General features: G+C 27.2%; 1 protein-coding gene across 6 annotated transcripts; it reads left to right on the top strand.

The window, feature by feature from the left end:
* Positions 1-136: 136 nt before the first annotated feature.
* LOC111041883 lies at positions 137-11,299 on the top strand. Of its 6 annotated transcripts, none has more exons than XM_022326318.1 (10): positions 4,645-5,037; positions 5,795-5,892; positions 8,273-8,448; positions 8,503-8,579; positions 8,639-8,816; positions 9,114-9,326; positions 9,411-9,558; positions 9,633-9,877; positions 9,952-10,080; positions 10,992-11,249. In XM_022326318.1, the coding sequence occupies exons 3-10, from the start codon at positions 8,281-8,283 to the stop codon at positions 11,247-11,249; spliced, it is 1,416 nt and encodes a 471-aa protein (XP_022182010.1). In that variant the 5' UTR covers positions 4,645-5,037; positions 5,795-5,892; positions 8,273-8,280. The 6 variants fall into 6 exon arrangements, with proteins under 6 accessions (XP_022182011.1, XP_022182012.1, XP_022182010.1 ...); XM_022326316.1 differs by having other exon boundaries at positions 5,795-5,897; XM_022326319.1 differs by lacking the exons at positions 4,645-5,037; positions 5,795-5,892 and adding an exon at positions 137-406.
* Positions 11,300-11,778: the final 479 nt, after the last annotated feature.

Genomic DNA, 11,778 nt, shown 5'->3' with positions numbered 1-11,778 from the left:
GGCGTGCGGCGGCGCAACTTGACGTGCGCGCGCCGACGACTTCTTTATCATCAACCGCCCGGCGCCCGCCACCGATTTTTTTTCGAATAATAATTATTATTATTATTTTATCATACTAAGGTGTTTGTACTTTTTCTGATTATTACTCATTAGAACTTTACCGCGGCCGCACCAGCGCTTTTTCAAAAATTCAACGTCGACCCCGCGCGCCGCGCTTGTTTCGCAATATCTAGCTCTGAGAAGGTACCGCCCAGCCACAGCGCCACTAGCCCCCTCCGCGAGACGGTCAACCCGTTCGCGGGTTTTTTTCCGCGACGGTCAACGACTCGCGTGGTGCCGCCGCGGCCGTCGACTGGCGCACGTGCGCTTACCGTGAACTCGACGATTCGATGCAAAATATGTCAGCGTACGTTTTTCTAATAATGTGTGTGTGTGTCTGTACACTCAAATTTTTGGGATAGTTGTATAATAATGATTTACTATTATTACTACTATCTCTCAAATTATTAAAATATAATTTTAAATTTTAATATTCGATCAAAAATGCGACGATAACGTTACAGCATTCGGTTGTGGTAAATCCCGATTATAGAAGGTATTTAATAATTATCATGAACAAGACGTACAGCACTATAATATCTCGTACTCGTTTGCTGGTTAAATTTTGCATTTTTTTTTTTTTTTTTGTTATCGTCGTGTTCATAGCAGATAGCCACTTTTTTATAATATAGTCCCCGGCCGTATTTTTCTGCTATTATTCAGTAGGCTGCATCGTAATTGGTTCACATACCTGCAAATTTACATCCGAATTGTTTCCCGATAAAACTTTCAAATTGAAATATAATTTAAACTACCAAGTTCAAGTATATGGGCGCAAATAGACCAATACTTTTGGGGGTGCACAAATTGGAAAGAATTCCCAGACCCCCCAGCCCTTAACACAGTGTAATATATATTAGAAATAATTTCATATTTATTTTAACATTTATATGTACCTACTGTAGTTTAGTATAAGTGAAGACTGAAAGTATGTTAGGACGCCGCGTCTAGAGTTACTACCGGTCCATACCGGACATAAGTCAGCGCCTGACGTGGCCGTGCTGTTCCACTGTTTAACGCTGCAGGGAAACCATACCCCGTTACTGATACAAATAAACTAAGAAAATACAATTGTCACAACTATTTTAATATGATTTTTTTGTCCAGAAAATTTAATTTATTTATTTTAGGTATCTCAATAAATTACCCAGACTCATAATGCCATTACAATTATTTTTGTTCAGTTATGAGTATACTACCCATGCATTTATTTTACCTAATGTATTAGTGCTGTTAATTTTTATTTTAGAGTGAATTTACTTATTACCAAACCTTTAGTTAAGAACATTATCTGTGCTAAAGCATTGGTGTTTATTCGATATTTTAATTTTCGCATGAAATGTGAGCATTTTTAATTTGTAATATTTCAAATATCAATTTCTTGCTTGAAAATTAAAATATTGAAAAAATTGCAGACGCTTATAAGCACAGCTAATGTTCTTACCTAAAAGTTCGATTATAGGTCAATTCATTCCAATATCAAAACTAACAGCACAACATTGGCGTCAATTCAGTTTTGAATAGTAAAGGGCAAGAGGGTAACTTAAAAAAATAGATAATATATTATTTTCTTTTCCTTCATAAAACACACATATACATACCAACTACCAACTTAGTACACTTTCATGCAAGTCCTCACATGCGTCTAAGTATAATTGTATAAATATATTCCAACCATTAATTAGTTAGTACCATTGATTTTAAAATATAGTATATTTTAAAATCAATGTTAGTACTAATATTAATTTAATTGAGTGAAAACAATTTCTTAGTACTTACACACTATAATAAGTAAGCATGTTTTTGCACTAATAAAATAAAATAATAAATAAACGAAAACAACCGGACACTGGTCTCAACAGCCCACTTTTAAAATCAAACAGCGGCATATAGCCACATTGCCTCCCCCAAATGACGCCACTGCAGCACACTATTGAAACTGGTAAATGAACATTTAATACTGGAGTACTTGTCAATTTCATGTTAAGTACTTCTATGTTTTTTTTTAATACTGTAATAGACATTATAGGTCTTATTATTTGTTTACTATTGGTAGACACATAAACATTGAAATATTAAAAATACGTAACATAATAAAACTGTTTACTTGTTTTATTAGCAGTATTGAGCCCAGATAAATATAATTTTATCTAGATAAAGATTAAGATAATTAAATTATTTATTTATCTAGATAAAGATGAAAGAAAAATTATTTTATTTAGATAAATCATTGGATATAATTTTTTTTATCGGTTTATGCACTCATTTCTTATAAAATATACAATATAATAATTTATGTATATTTTATTGTAACCATATTATTAAGATTGTATTAGATCAATAGAGCTTAGTTTTCCACATATTTCAGTTTACTATTATTCAAAATATTTTTAAGATTTTTAAATACATAAAAAATTTAAATTTAATTAATTAATAACTTATCAGTATGTATATTTCATTTTAGACGATCATCAATATGCACAAGTAAATATAACTTTATTTGTCTTAAAAATAGTTGGGAAAATACTTTCAAAGTTTTTGTCATCACGTTTACAAAATTCAATATGTAAAATATTTTTTTTAATTTTTGAATGGGTATTATTTTAAATTTTAAAAAGAAAAAATGTCCCCTAACCTTTCACACTTTAAATAGGTATATTAACATATAGGTATGTACTATATTTCAACACAAATGAACAGTTTAGTCTCGCTGATTAAGTAAATAAAATTGTCACAACCATTTTAATATAATTTATCTGTCCAGCAAAGTTTTTGCAAAACAAATTAAGTATTCATCATGCGTATGCTATAAAAAAAACTCTCTGAATAGGTTCTCAAAATTAAAAATTAAAATTCTAATCTCCGATGGAATAATTATAGTATTTATAATCAATGATAATAATAATACGCAATTTTCGTACAATAAGATTATTTTGAGTTATTTTTATATACACGTTATATGCCGTCTGGTGGGTTTCGAGGTGAGAATATTTCCCGTCGTATGTTACAAGTTTCAGATCAATCGGACTTTCGACATTTTCTTATTAACGGCACACGCGGAGTCACGATTCTGTTACTTAATACCTATACGTAATCCGAAACAACTTTTTTAAGAAATTCGATATTCCTAACCCTTTCAAAAATGGTTAAATCGGTTTAATTTTCTTTTTATCGTGTTCAGCGTGGTTCCTCGAGTCTGTTACACTATCAGGTTAATTTTTTGCGAAAGAATTGGCTAAAAACAATTTTTTTATAATTTCGATCACTTTTTACGGGACAATTTGTCTAAACGGGATAAGCGATTAAACTCAGCCTCTTTTTTATTTACATTCAATGTATCAAAACATATAGAAGAGAACTTTTCACGCCGTTCGATATAAGTTTCGGTTCAGTCGAACGACTATTGAACATTTGCTGATCAACGCCGTCTACATGGTATTATTTGAATACGTTATTATCGACTCCTGACACATATATTCTCACTCTATCGTCCGTTCCACACTCAATACTTGTCTGATTGAGTTTCGATTGATATCTCAATAAGCATCTTTTTAGTCTCGTAGAATGTACTATAAAAAAAATAACTCTTAGAATATACTATCTAGTGCAGCGGTTCTCAAACTGTGGTACGCGTACCACTAATGGTACGCGAAAGACTACATGTTGGTACACGGAAGGTCTGAAGTAACAATCAAATTTTCTAATCGTTCATCATTAAATTTAAAAAAATATAGCTGAAAAAAATTACAAAAATATAGCTGAATAGGTAATGAAGACGTTCGTAGATATATGGAAAAATGACGTTAAAAAAATTCATTTATAGCTAAACACGAAACAAAGTAAAATAAAACGTACCTATATAATATTATGTATTCTCAAATCTCAATCTCATCAATTAAAACAAATTCATAGCTGAGTTAGTATTTGTATAGGATTAAATAAAAATGTCGTCGACATTCGACATAGGTACTATTTATTTTCTAGTTATGACTTTATGAGTATTAACGAAACCTGCTTTAAGGTTTTTATCGGTACTCGTTTATCGAATATCGGTATAAATGTATGAGAAAAAAGTCGAAAGTACATATCTATTATCTATTATACATTTATACCTAATGTTAAAATGTTTCAAAGCTATACTCCGATTCACATTCACTCGACTTAGGCAGGTGGATGCTTTAATGATTTGCTATACTATGAAGTTAGCAGTTTAAAAGTTTCCTGTTTAGGTTAAGAGTAGGTAGGTATTTAAAATATTAAACAATTATTAGGTATTTGACAATGCTCATAATTCACTCAAACATTTAAATATCGTACAAAACCAACGAGATAAAACAGATAATATACTTACATTTAAGTTTAAAAATATAAAACCGATGTGTTAAACTCTCAAAAATACATAAAAAAAAACGATTTTAGTTGTGGTGTTTTATTTATTTTTTGCGTAGGTCTTAGAGGGAAAATAAATATCGAGCTGACATCCTCTTAAAAAGATAAGATTATGTTATCATTTCCAGCATGTTTGCTATCACTTCCTACCACGAACTAAGATATAGGTATATCTTAGTTCGTGCTTCCTACCTTTATAACTTTTTAATGTTTCCTTTTATTTACCTACATAAAGATACGAAAAGTTGACATTTATTTTGTAATTCTTCCTTGTAAATAATTGTAATATAAAAAATATAATTATTTTTAACTTTTACCACTTGAAAACTGTGAAGCACTTTTAATAACTATATAGGAAAAACCTTATGACTAAAGTTTATCTTAATTGTCAGTTTTTTGAGTTTATTATGAAAATTCCATAGTGTAACAGAAAAATACTGGCTGACTTATGAAAATTTCTTAGCAAAATTGACTATCCAAATTTTTTATTCTAAAGTGCATGAAGACCAGTGGTTTAGTGAGAGAAAATATAATTTTAAAGTTAAAATGGTAAGATAAAATGTATTAAGGACGTTTTGAGTTGTTTCATTCTTCATACATGCAACATAACATACATATTTACTTTTATCAGTTTCAATTTTGTGTTTTTGGCTTTAATATTAGTATGAACTAACCAATTATCAAACTTAAAGGAAAAAAAATTTTTTTTATCAAATCTTATAGTAATGTATTTTAGTTACTTTTTTAAAGGAATTTACCTGATATTAATTACTAATTACTATTAATTTTACTCACTGTCAATAATTTTTGGTATTTATTGTTTTATACTGTTATATTTAAAATATATAGACTAACTTGACAGTTTAACAAGATAGAATGATAAATTAACTTAAGGAATAAATTCATGAGTTATAAATAAATTATAAATTTCTTATGGCTGTTCATTTTAAATGCTAACAATTTTTTGTTTTTGCTACTTTTCTTTAAAATTATTATAAGAACAAATATTAAGATAATAGCTGGTGGTATAGATAATATCATAATAAAATATAAGAATTATTAATTGTTCTCTCGATATCTCTTAACTCCTATTTACAAAATTAGAATTCAATCACACATTTAATCATAATATTATTTACTTACAAAATAAGATACCTAAATCTTACTCTTTATCTAAAACTAGAAATATTAACTTTTATAATTGCAGTAATCATTATTAAGATATCAAAATTAAATTTAGTAGACAATTTATCATTTATAAAAAAAATTGCACTTATCTAATAATTAATTTAAACAATCATTTTAGTGAATAAAAATACAAACATCTCCAGGACTACCATCATTAGAGAAAATAGAGAAGGATATCGCGTAAAGCTCACAAAAGAAGCTAATATATATACATATGTAAGGTAAAATTTAATTTAAAAATAAAAGGTGACTCTGTCCAGCAGATTCTGTGCATCCTATGTGACACCATGCCATTAAGACTGGTTCAACTATGGCAGGTTCCACGTGGAGTTGTGCATAAGAACCAATATTTTTAGGCAGCTTGATCTTCTGTCACTAGACCCTAGACAGAGTTATGCAGTTTTGTTAGAGGTGCTTTTTAAAAAGTATTCGAATACAGATACAGATACTTAATTTGAAAAGTATTTAAAACACATATTTAAATACTCAGTAAAAAGAAATATTTGTACAAAATTTCAAATTGTTTATAAATAATTTTTCTTATATTATCAATTAACAGAACAAATTTTCATGTCGTACTTTAATTTTATAGAGGATTTTACTTCAAATTATGATTTTTATATCAAAGTTTTAGAATCTTTGGTTGGGTATAATTCACAGTATAAAAAAAAAATTAATTCTTAATTAGTGGTAATGTAAATGAGTAGCTCTCTGCTGAACATTAGGTGTCTAGAGAATCACTAATTGGTATATTAAATTTCAATTCAATGATATAAAATCATTGCATACCAAAAATGATTCTGTGCGAAGACTGTTTACCATCCTTAAATATTACTAAATAGGTGTATTTTATGATAATGTTATTGTGATTAAAGTAATTTATCTTAATATAATAGAAATTAGTACCCACTATACGTCTAGATAGAAGTTTAAATTAATTTTTTCCAAAAAAAATCACATTTGAAAATTAATTTTGTGTATAAAATAATTGTTAACTCTAAAAGTTTCAAGTACCCACAAATAATATTTTAAAAGTTACAGCGATATAACTAAAAATGTCATTCTTGATTTTAATATGTAATTTCTTCCAAATTTGAACTCATAATCATAAAAGAACATTTTTCAAAAAAATTTTTTGTTAAATGTTGGAAAACTTAAGAGGAACCTTGTATTAAATGTTCAAGTTTTTTAACCGAACAAAAAAATAATTTTTACAATGGCTTAATAAAAATTTAATACTGGATCTAGTATTTGGTATACTCTTACCATCTTTACAAATTATAAATGTTGATAGATAAATGTACCTATTTGCTAACATTTTCAAATCACTATAGCTCCTATTTATTGCAAACCCATTCTTATAGACCTTTATCCTTAGTACCTACACAAAGTTAAATAACTCAACAACTTCTTGTTTGAATATTGATTTTGAAATGTAAACAATTTCAAAAAAATTATTTTATTAATATTCAGTAGAAAATAATTAGGGTTCTCGATTTAAAAACAGAAGTTTATATCCCCATGGACACTCCTTAAGCTGTGACTTCTAAGTTGTACAAAAAATCTCAAGAATTTGAAAATATGGTCTTTACTCTTTAGGACTTAAGGTATATTTAAAATTCCAAAAATCAGATTTCGAAAACTGCATCATAGAGGAAAAAAGAATGTTGGGGGAACACTCTGTATACATCATTAAAACACTATAGACTATAGTCATTTATGCATTACTAATATTAGATAATACATTTGTATTTCATCATTAGTATTTAATACTACTAAATAATTAAAAATAGTTTTATACGCACAATACTGATGTTATAATATTCATTTTTATAGACTTCTAATGTACATTCATATATATTTAACTTCAATTCATCATATTTGTTGATATGGCATATGGAGTTAATAGTTCAAACATGCCTCTTATTATTATTTCATCAATCATTATTAAACATTTTCTTAGAAGAAATCAATGTGCCTTAATTGTCTAAATGTGTCTAATTTTCTTATGATGTCATGTTCATTTATTTTATAAGTATGTATAAAATATGTATTGATAACTAAATAAAAATATAGATTTCATATTTTTTTTACTTACATACAAAGCTAAGTGCCAACATACAATTAACAAGTATACAAGTAATTAGGCTATCAACATATTTTTTAGGGGTTTCGTTGTTAAACATTAGAACTTAATAAATGTTTAGAAATTACTCTTGACTGCTGCTCATTTAAGATGCATTCATCACTTGTATTATTCAATTATTTATAGTAGTCAATACATTTCAATCAATTAAATATGTATCAAATAATTAATGGAAATTGTATTTAATTTAAACCCTCAATGCTTGAATATTTTTTATTATTATATCTAGAGGGCCATATGTATGGAATTATACAATTTTGCAACCATCATTGAAATTATAGGCACTAGGTAGCTTATAATTTCAAATATTTAGTACATTTATGAACAAATTACACTTCCCTTATGATTGTTTTGCCAAAATAAACTAACAAAAATATTTATATACTTCAATACTGATCCATATTTTAATGTATCATTTAGTATTATATTATTGATTGATTCTTATTTTAGGTGCCAAAATGATTCCATTTAAGAAGGTAGAAGAATTAAATGAATTATTTATAAGAAACAAAGACATGAGTATGTTGTTGAATGAAAAAGATAGAAGATCTTTAGACAATTTGATCAATGAATTATCTGGAGAAGATATTAATTCAAATTTACTTAAGACTATTTTGGGGCTACAGGTAAACATTTTTCCATTTTTGAACTATTAAAAATCTTTAATACTATAATTTCAGGAGAATAAATATTCCATTGAAATAATTTGGCAACTACATACAAAACAAATTATTGACTTTGCAGAATTTATCACATGGTCAGTAGAATATTTACTAAATATTTTTACTTTACTCGTGTTATATCAATTTGTTTCAGTTATAAGTGGAGTGTTGATCGTATAGTTAAAACTCTACTATGTATGACTGAATCCGAGGAAAAGCTTTATCAAGAAATTTTGACAGATTTGTTGGGAAGTCTATTAGTTTTGTTGTCTGGAGAACCTAATCATATATTCGATCAACACATACAAATTATTCAACAGTTTTTAGCTCAAGTACTGATTTTAAGTAAAATAAAATCAATACAAGGCAATATCTAGGCATAATTTTTTTTGGTGGGGAAAGGGTCTAAAAAGTACACATTTACACCTTATAAATATATGATTTATTGTATATGATTGTCATATTGACAATCATAATCACTTAATATGATTTTTAACATTTTTCTTAAAATGAACAAAAAAGATTCTTTATCTAAAAAATGTTGAAAGGTCTCCAGATATAGCCTTGCATCAATGTATAGGTAATGATATTAATTTACATTTATAGATTTATTTCTTCATATTTAACAGTCAAGCTTAATAATCACAAGAAACCATGATGGATGGGTCTATTTGAAAAATCTTAAATGTTCACCTTTTTTAACAAAATCAACAATTCAAAAAATATTCAAAATAATGTTAAAAAATATGCTTATAGCTGATGTTGATTTCCATTTGAATATTGCATATGAACATTATAGATTGTATAAAACTCCTGATTCTGTGTACAACATGCTTAAAATGGTTAATTTTTTCATTACTTCTAATCGGTCATAAAAATTAGTTACTTAATTTATAAATTGATGGTTATAATTTATATTATTTCAGTTTTTGGATGAAATTGATGAAGATGTTATATATGCATTGATTCAGAATGTCTTAACGCTGCATGCAGAAAAAGCCAATTGGAAATTGATATTGTCTTTAATTTCTACTTTTGTTAAAACAAAATCTCATCTATGTCATATGTTAAAATGTATTTGTTTTTCTTTCATGTATTTGTATTTTGAAAATGAATTCATTAAGGCTAAATATTTTACTCAATTGTAGTGAAATTAGAAGAATTTCTCAATCAAACATTGTCCAAATCAACTACAGAAAAAAGTTTTTTATTGCAAAAGGCTGCTTTATTAATTTTTCGTCAATGCTGTTTAGAAATTGGTCTTTGGTCAGAATACAGCAGATGGTACAGTTCGTATAAACTAAATGTAGATACTTCTAAAACATTTTACTCTTTGCTCATTGAATTATTGCCCATTGATTTACCTGCCGCTTTAGCAGCCCATATTAATACTGTAAGTAGATAAATGATATATAGAGTTTGGTTATTCTTAGTATGTGTTTGTATTAATTTGTTATCATTTTCCAGCAACCTAAACTATCAGAATCTTGTGGAGCTATACAGTCTGATTATGTCAAAAAAGCCCAGGCCCAACTAATCAAAATAAACCATGGAGAAGATTACATGGGGTTGTTTAAAAATTACGATGATTGTCAGGTAAAATAAATTGTAGCTTATTATTTATTTAATACTATACAAGAAACAATAAATTATCAAAGTATAAATATAATTCTGAAACAATATGTATTTCACTTCTCAAATATCTGCATTCAGTACCAATAACTTATTGAAATTATCTAATTGTTAAGTTTAAGTCAATAATAATAAAGTGAAAAAAATTTCTGTACAGTTTTTAATATAAAAAAAAATATTTATGTTATAAATAAAATTGCAATCTTTTGTGCTCAGTTTATTTGTTTAGTACAAACTTAAATTTTTTTATTTATACTGAGTCACTGTGACAAAAATAGAGTTAAATATATTGCTTTTATCTTAACTAATTTAATTAAAGATTGAATTAATACTTTACTAAAAATATCTTGGTTATTATGTATTGTCATAATTCTTTAGCAGGAATAGATGATAAAATATATTTCAACATTTTATTACAATTATTTAATATGTGTAAATTGTTATTGTTTCTTTGTAAGTGATTGTTGACAAATGTATTATTCGTAGGTTCAAGTTCAACACTAGCGCCGACACTACTCTAAAATCTATGATTTAGTAGAATATTATCTATATTTCATCATCAATTTTTCTTCATCATAATAAAAAAATTTGAATGAGTTACATTTTTAAACTATATTCAACATTTATATACACCATGGTTCACAAACACATATTAATTAAATTAATTTACTAGAATTTTATTATCTATGATATCAAACAATCATTTGACATATTAATTGCTCTTATAGTCTTATAGTATATTTCAATGCTAGTTATCTTATTCTATATTAGATCTTCAATGCTCATTATAGATAGAGCATAGACTATACAGACACTTTGCTGATTGTGTTAATATAATGAAAAATAATATTGAATCTTACTATACTATATTTCAGAACCGTCATGAAGCAGACATTGTCAAAGTGCTCGAATCCTTTAAATCAACTGGTCAAGTAATGCGAGTTGTCTTAGAAGCATGTGTTTTTAGAAACAAATATTTTATTGGTACATTTCTTAAAACTTTGATGAATACCCAACTGGTAGATGATCAGTTACGAAACAGTTTTATTGAAAAATTAAATAGTATGAATAAAATTCCTAAAAATATGTACACCAAGTGGAAACAAGAACAACAAAGTATCTATTTTTCATAAACCAAATATTTCTTGTATTTATTGCTCAATAAAAATTACATTGTTCTCCATATTGTTTCATAATATTATTGCATCTTATTAATCTTATCTTAATTATGATTTTAAACTAGGGTACTTTGCCATCTGCTCATTTTGCTTGCCAACCCTCTTCTTTTTTTTTTAAATTTCTGTGTAATCTTAACTTTTCCATGAATGAAATACTGCCACTCAAGGTTGTACAAGCATTCTGAAAATTAAAAGAAGCATTGGCATATACATTACTATAAACTTTGATATTTTGTCTACAACTTCATATAAATTATTAATAATGAACATTTTACTACCGTCTTTCATCTTTCTAGGTACCTACATACCTATCTGCCATGTACCCAACCTATTAAGTCATATGCCTCTACAACAATTATCTTTCCAGACGATAGATTTTTTTTGCTTTTTTAATTTGGTGCCATTTTTAATTCAGATAACTCTAGCTAGGTTCAATCACCTTATATTACCCACCCTATATTTCCTGTTATTGTGAAGTTATTTA

This window comes from Myzus persicae, unplaced genomic scaffold (genome assembly GCF_001856785.1).
Source record: "Myzus persicae strain clone G006 unplaced genomic scaffold, MPER_G0061.0, whole genome shotgun sequence".
NCBI classification, from domain to species: Eukaryota; Metazoa; Arthropoda; class Insecta; order Hemiptera; family Aphididae; genus Myzus; species Myzus persicae.
This window is presented reverse-complemented; position numbering and strand designations above follow the sequence as displayed.

Bases quoted from the DNA above. Each gene is read 5' to 3' on its own strand.
- LOC111041883 (XM_022326315.1), top strand. The intron at 8,449-8,502 runs GTAAACATTTTT...CTATAATTTCAG, and splicing joins AGACTATTTTGGGGCTACAG to GAGAATAAATATTCCATTGA. The intron at 9,559-9,632 runs GTATTTGTTTTT...ACTCAATTGTAG, and splicing joins TCTATGTCATATGTTAAAAT to TGAAATTAGAAGAATTTCTC.